Source organism: Onychomys torridus, chromosome 4 (genome assembly GCF_903995425.1).
Source record: "Onychomys torridus chromosome 4, mOncTor1.1, whole genome shotgun sequence".
Taxonomy (NCBI): domain Eukaryota; kingdom Metazoa; phylum Chordata; class Mammalia; order Rodentia; family Cricetidae; genus Onychomys; species Onychomys torridus.
The window spans coordinates 64,471,332-64,479,150 of record NC_050446.1 but is presented as its reverse complement, the minus strand read 5'-3'; the positions used below and the strand labels follow the sequence as shown (position 1 = coordinate 64,479,150).

Sequence of the window (7,819 nt, the reverse complement as noted above, 5' to 3'; positions counted from 1 at the left end):
ATACCTGATTCCTTTCAGAACCTGCTGTAAAAGGTAACAATTTCAGTTGGAAGATGGTCAAAGGATTATATGTACAGACACCCAAGAAGAATAGATTTGTATCAAGAGGTTGTGAAAATGTCAAGATTACCCATGTAAAACACCACCAACAGATTCTGAAAATTTTCATTTTGCGGGTGACAGAGACCCAATAATATTAGTGTGGTTTAAAATATAACATCTTCTTTTACAGATTATGCTGTCATTTCACTAGTTACTTAGATCTTGAGGCTTTTTAAAAAATAAATTAGGATAATATTTTCTTGCCTTCCATTCATAGTAAATGGAAACTCCAGTAAATTCATGATTTGAATAAAATTTAAAGTCGGAAAACACTAAAATAATCAGGTAAAAACTAAATTTGAAGTGTGGGTGTGCATATGTGCACATGTACATGAGGATGTGTTTGCCCATGTGTAGAAGCCAGAAGTGGACATCAGGATGTTTTCTTCAGCTGTTTCCAATATTACAAAATTCAGTTGGGCTAGAATTGCAGGGCTGTTAGCACTGTGCTCTTGGGTTATGAATACATCCCACCATGCCTAGTATTTTACATAGTAGATATTTGAACTCATGTCCTCATACTCCGCAACCACTTTGCCCACTGAAACATCTCTCTATCTACAAGAGAGGTATTGCATTTTAAGTAGAGACAATGCTCAACATAAGCCATTAGGTATCACTATATACAAGACGTTGAGTTTGTTATAGTGGACCATGATATTTTGACAGCATAAATTTCCTGCATATTTATTCAAGAAAGAAAACTAAAGAACCATTTAGATAATTGCAATGAATCAAATACCTACATTAGTACAACAAAGCCTATGAGGAAAGGACTTTCACAATCAGGGATTATTTTCCTTGTTACAAAACAATCATTAAAAGCTTCTTTGAGTTTTCTTTAAAACTGAGTCTTCAAATGTCTAGATGGTCATAATAGCTATAAAATTAATATGTTCCAGAGAGAATGATGGCCTTTGACTATTGATGAAAATAATGATTAAATGTTTGATTAAGAACTATAAATTTCACCAAGTTCATTAAATCTACTACTTTGAATTTGTTATAAAAAAAAGTCTATGTTCATGTTTGAGGTTAATGAGCTTGTTCTAAAAATAAAAAAAAAAAAAAAACTAATGGAATTCAGAGCAAACATTCAAAACATTGTATTCTTCAAGAAGTGACTAAATTGAATTGAGGTGAGTGCATTTTTTCCATCACTGTGTCCACTAAGCATACATTATTTTCATGTACAAACATGCCATTTGAGGGCAAAAATAAGGAATGAATAGGCCCATTTTAATAATTAATAGAGCAACTCAGTTCTGTAACAGCGTAACATCGTTGCCAAAAATCAGAATCTATGGTGAGAAAGTTTGATTGACATTTGCCATGAGTATTTTTTTATTTATAGAAAGCAAAGACTTCTCATGTCTATTGTAGAGATGAAAATTTGCAAAGAGAGAAAAGTAAATAAATATAATGACAATTTTGTGTAGGTCTTGTCTGTCATATACCTTGTTTTGACAACAGGTTTCAACACCATGCAGCAACTATGTTGGCAAGATTGGTAGGAGCACAGTATAATACATAGGTCTTCCACATGGCTTGTAAATAGATTCCAGTTAAATATTAGTGTTACCTGACTATCTATCTATCTATCTATCTATCTATCTATCTATCTATCTATCAATAATCTATAAATCTATCTATAATCTATCTGCCTATCTATCTATCATCATCATCTATCTTCATTATCATCATTATCTGTATATCAATCTATGTATCTGTGTATCTATCTATCATCTATCTATCCATCTAGCTATCATCATCATCATCATTATTATTATCTATCTATCTATCTATCTATCTATCTGTCAATCTATCATCTATCTATAATCTATCTATCTATCTATCTATCTATCTATCTATCTATCTATCTATCATCCAGAAGCATTTTGACAAGTAATAATCAGTAAAAAGTTTCTGTTCTTAGAAGTGAAAACCATGATAATAGAAGATTCCATGTTAATTATTTATTGGAAGAAGTGATACTTAAAAAATATTTAATGACATTTGCAGGCAAAACAAAATGAACAAAGAGTCAATTACTGACTATGCATATTCCTTCTCAGCAAAATCACAACTTCCTTTCTCTTCTGTATTACTGCTCTGTTCCAAGAACATGGTGTTTATAGACATACTGATATTAAAATTACTAGGTATTACATCTGTCTTCTAGTCCCCCTTGAAACTGATTCTAACACATGTGAAAAAAAAACTGTTATCACAAAAAACATTAAAAATTGAAGAATGATGCCCACCACCTTCATCTTATTCAACTATAACTTTAGGTCTCTGGATGCTCAAAAGTGTGCCTTTAATAAAATAAGCTAGAATTAAAAGTTGTAATATTAATTAATGATAGTTCAAGTCAGCAAAAACGTTTATTCTGATCCATTGATTATGCCAAGTAATAAGTATCACAATATAGTTTAAGATTTTTGGAAGTTATAAATATTTATTTTTCTCATGTTTAGGCTAAAATACCTGAAATAAGTTTTGTAGAGTGCTGAACTAATCATGTCTGCAAAAATATGTATATTGATATTTTTAAAATATGATATTCTTTATTGTGAGGTAATGATAGGCAGCTTCTCATTTCATATGAAAAAATTAAGTTAATGATAAAATATTACAGATAAAATATTTTAAATTTATAATCATTAAGTCATGAAATTAACCATAATTGTGATAACAAGAATTTCTGTTTGCAAAGTGTTATGGGAACATAATAATGCAAATAGATTGCCTCAAAATTTTAGGAAGAAGTGTTGAATCACTTACTAAAAAAATAACAGAATATTACTAATGAGGATTACTTACTTTTGCATAAAGTGCTCCGCAGAATCATGTACCACTCTCAAAAATAAATGTCTTTATTTTTTTCAGATAAGGTATTTCACTTCTGATCACTAAACAATGTGGCTGAGTAACAATGTGACTGAGTTCATTCTACTTGGTTTGACACAGGATCCATTTAGAAAGAAAATTCTCTTTGTTGTGTTTTTGCTTTTTTATATGGGAACATTATTGGGTAACTTGTTGATCATTGCTACCATCAAGACAAGCCAGGCACTTGGGAGTCCAATGTACTTCTTCTTGTTCTACTTATCCTTATCTGACACCTGCTTCTCTACAACCATAGCCCCTAGAACTATTGTGGATTCTCTGATGAAGGAAGCATCTATTTCTTTTAGTGAGTGCATAATCCAGGTCTTTACATTCCATTTCTTTGGCTGCCTGGAGATCTTCATCCTCATCCTCATGGCTGTTGACCGCTATGTAGCCATCTGTAAGCCTCTGCACTACATGACCATCATGAGTCGCCGGGTTTGTGGGGTGCTGGTGGCCATAGCCTGGGTGGGATCCTGTGTGCATTCTTTAGTTCAGATATTTCTTGCTTTGAGTTTACCTTTCTGTGGTCCCAATAAGATTGACCACTATTTCTGTGACTTGCAGCCACTGCTGAAACTTGCCTGTTCAGACACATATGTGATCAACCTACTTCTGGTGTCCAACAGTGGGGCCATTTGTACAGTGAGTTTCCTCATGCTGATGGTCTCATATGTCATCATCTTGCGTTCCCTAAGAAACCACAGTGCTGAAGGGAGGAGAAAAGCCCTGTCCACCTGCATCTCCCATATCATTGTGGTCATCCTGTTCTTTGGACCTTGTATATTTATATACACACGCCCTGCAACCACATTTCCTATGGACAAGATGATAGCTACATTTTATTCAATTGGGACACCTTTGCTCAACCCTCTGATTTACACATTGAGAAATGCAGAAGTGAAAAATGCCATGAAAAAGTTATGGAGGAAGAAACTGGTCTCAGATGATAGGAAATAAATGAAGCTCTTGTATCTTTTTTCATAGCATTAAATTAGAAGTTAATAAATATTATTTTTATTATTAGTTTAATATATCAGTTTGTTGGGCATAAGATTATAAGCTCATATAGTAAAGAGACAATGTGAAACATTGTTGAATCAATTTATATAGAGGGATAAACTGTGAAATATAAGTAAGTGTGAAGACCTTTTGTCTTTGTAGGTGTTTGATCCTGTTTCTTGGCCTTTCCAGTCTTTCTGTCTCAACAACTTTTGGCTGTATTTGTAATTTTCTGTCCACGTTCCTGTAGACTTCTGAAGTTTCTGCCTAATATATATCTATCTATATAATCACATTTCCTATTCAAAGCCTGATAAGATTTACCTTTCCCAATTAGTGATTTCTTATTTTTAGCATTTTATTTTTGAGATTTTAATATAATTTCAATAGTTCTCTCTTTGCTTTCTACCCTCAAAACTCTCCCATATATACTTTCCTCCTCTCCTTCAAAATGGTAACCTCTTGGCCCCTGGCAGTGTGATCAGGATCTATCCCTGGTGCATGAGCCAGCTTTCTGGATCCCATTACATATGGTCGGACACCTTGCTCAGCCTTGAGGCAGTGGGGAGGGGCTGGATCCTTCCTTAACTGAATGTACCAGGCTTTGCTGTGCCCCCACGGGAGAACTTATACTTTTGAAGGAGGGGATGAGGGATGGGTCCCAATGGCGGGGGCAGTAGGCAGGGATGGGAGCAGTGGGAGGAAGGGTTGAGAGAGGGATCTGTGTTTGTTGGTATATAAAACAAAAAATAAATAAATGGAAAAGAAAACCAGAAAAAAATTGTAACATCTTCCCCCCACTACTTCTTGTTATTGCATATATGTTTGTGTGTATATATATATACATATATGTATGTATATATATATACATATATGTATATATATATATACATATATATTCCAATTAGTTAGTTATTTTTTATGAAGACACGTTGATCTTATCATCAACCTAAGTTATTCTCTGGATTCAGTAATTTGTGCTATATTCAAATAATTGTAGCAAGTGTGAGTATAGGTGAAAATGTATACCCTTGAAGGAATCTATTTTCTTTGGAGATTGAACTTTGGAGATTGACTCAAAGTTCTTTTTGTTTTTTTGTTTTGTTTTGTTTTTTTCAAGACAGGAATTCTCTGTGTAGTTTTGGTGCCTATCCTGGATCTCATTCTGTAGACCAGGCTGGCTTCTAACCCACAGAGATCCACCAGGCTCTGTCTCCTGAGTGCTGGGACTAAAGACATGCACCACCACCATGTGACTCAAAACTCTTGCCATGTGTTTATTTAGATTGTTCTAGAACACTAATAAGACACACAGAGAAAAAAAGATCACTCTTGAGAGTCTGGGATGTTCTGCAGTCAATGTTAGGGTTGCAGTCACAATGATTCTTTTGTAATCCTTATTCCCTTTTTCTGACTTGATTTCGTTATCTTTAACTATTGAGATTTATCTATGCCATACTAATTATAATATTTCCTTTATAGCAAAGTGTTAGATTTAGTGCAGCATATATAAGGTAGTTTATGATAGAGATGTCTATACAGGTTAGTACCTAAAGATAGGGTATTTGGATATATTAACAGATTAAATAGAAACAGGATGACCCAAGGGAATATTTCAGGTTTTGGAACAGAAATTATATATTGCAAATATAAATTATTTTAATGAATTTTGTATCAAATCCAGAAGAAAATAATATTAGCAAAGGAAAGGCAGACATTTAGATATTTTTACATTAGAGTTAATTTTATCATTATTAATTAATACTCTAGTACTAAAAATATTAATGCAAATAATATTATTAATGTTAATAATTTTTTCTTGTGTATTTTTAATAGAAAAGATTAAACATGGATTATTTCTTACTTAAGATTTCTATTACTTTTTTAAACCAGTAAATTGTATAGCAAAATTTTTATCAATTTTGTTATATTAGAAACCATAAAATTTCTTTCATTCTTTCTTTCTTTCTTTCTTTTTTTCTTCCTTTCTTTCTTTCTTTTTTTTTTTTTTGTATTCCTTTGATTTTTTTTTTTTTGAGTGCCTGGGATTAAATGTAGGTCCTTGCACATGCAAGCCATGGGATCTATGACAGAGAAATAACTCCATCTTATAATTTCTTTATTTCAAAGTATTATCATATTTTTTGTATGTTAGTAGAAAACAGTAAAGTCTACAATAAACTACACTGGTATGTGTAGTGTACACCACTTCCTTTTCTATTCTGTGAGTTTCAGTCTCCTGTCAATCTTGAGAATGTTGTCAGTATGTAATACCTATAGCTTGACTGTTATCACAGGATTTTCAGTTCTTAATTCCAGTTGACAGAATATTTGGTACCTTCTGTTTCTGAAGAAAAGGAAAATTGTCTTATTGCTTTAGCTAGAAATTCAAGTACTATATTGAATAGATATGGAGAGAGTGGACAGCCTTTTCTTGTTCATGATTTTAGTAGAATTGCTTTGAGTGTCTTTCCATTTAATTTGATGTTGGGTATTTGCTTGCTGTAAATTGTCTTTACTGTGTTTAGGTATATCCCTTATATCTTTTATCTCTCCAAGACTTTTATCATCAAGGGTGTTGGATTTTGTCTAAAGCTTTTTAAGCATCTAATGAGATGATCAGGTGACTTTTTTCCTTCAGTTTGTTTATATAGTGAACATTGCATTAACAGATTTTCCTATGCTGAACCTTCCCAGCATCTCTAGAATGAAGTCTACTTGATCATAGTAGACGAACTTTTTGATGTGTCCTTGTATTCTGTTTGCGAGTATTTTATTGAGTATTTTTGCATTAATATTCCTGAAGGAAGCTGGTTTGTACTTTTCTTTCTTTGTAAACTCTTTGTGTGGTTTGATATCAGGATGACAGTGGTCTCACAAAATAAATCTGGTGGTGTTCCATCTGTTTCTATTTTGTGATGTGATTTGAGGAGGGTTGGTATTATCTCTTCTTTGAACATGTGATAGAATTCTGTCCTAAAACTGGCCCTGGGATTTTTTTTTAATTTGGAGACTTTTAATGATTGCTTCTATTTCCTTAGGGGTTATAGGACTATTTAAATCATTTATCTGATCTTTATTTAACTTTGGTAAGTGGTATATCTCAATAAAACTGTCCATTTCTTTTATATTTTCCAATTTGTTAGAATCTTTAAGGGTGATGCTAGCTAAGCCTCTTAGTAATGGGGGTTTTAGAACCTTAACTGGCCATCTTCTGTAACCAGGAAAGGTTTCCAGTGGAGAGACTGTGACATCAACTCAGTCACAAAACCTTCAACCTACAATTTGTTCTAACTGCAAGATGTGCTCTGGAAAAGAAGGCACAGAACTTGTGGGAGTGGCAAACCAATGACTGGTCCAGACAGAGACCCATGAGAGGGAACCCATGCCTGACACAGCCTGCATGGCCATGAACCAGAAGCTGGATAGCCCATAAACCTAGGATAGAAACAAACACAAATGGAAAAAAAGGTCAATAAAATGATTCCTGATGATTACTCTGGTCTACCGGTAGATAGGAGCCTACCATAATCATTATTACAGAGGCTTTATCCAGCAACGGATAGGAGTAGATGCAGAGACACGAAGCCAAATATTAAAAGGTACTGGAGGAATCCTGTGGAAGAGGGTGAGAAAGGACTGTACAAGCCAGAAGGTCAAGGACACCATAATAAAAACCACAGACTCAACTAATCTGGGCTCATAGGTCCTGATAGAGACTGAACCAACAATCAGTAAGTCTTTATGGGTCTGGCCAAAGCTTTCTGCATATGTTATGGTTGTGTAGCTTGGTGTGCTTGTGGGACTCCTAGCAGTGGGA

General features: G+C 33.8%; 1 protein-coding gene across 1 annotated transcript; it reads left to right on the top strand.

Moving 5' to 3' along the window:
* Positions 1 to 3,024: 3,024 nt before the first annotated feature.
* LOC118582844 (olfactory receptor 4C16) lies at positions 3,025 to 3,957 on the top strand. The gene has a single exon (XM_036185968.1). It carries the CDS (start codon positions 3,025 to 3,027, stop codon positions 3,955 to 3,957), a length of 933 nt encoding a protein of 310 aa, XP_036041861.1.
* Positions 3,958 to 7,819: the final 3,862 nt, after the last annotated feature.

What these genes read in the sequence shown, in the direction of transcription:
- LOC118582844 (XM_036185968.1), top strand. Translation starts at nt 3,025, where the DNA reads ATGTGGCTGAGTAACAATGTGACTGAGTTCATTCTACTTGGTTTGACA.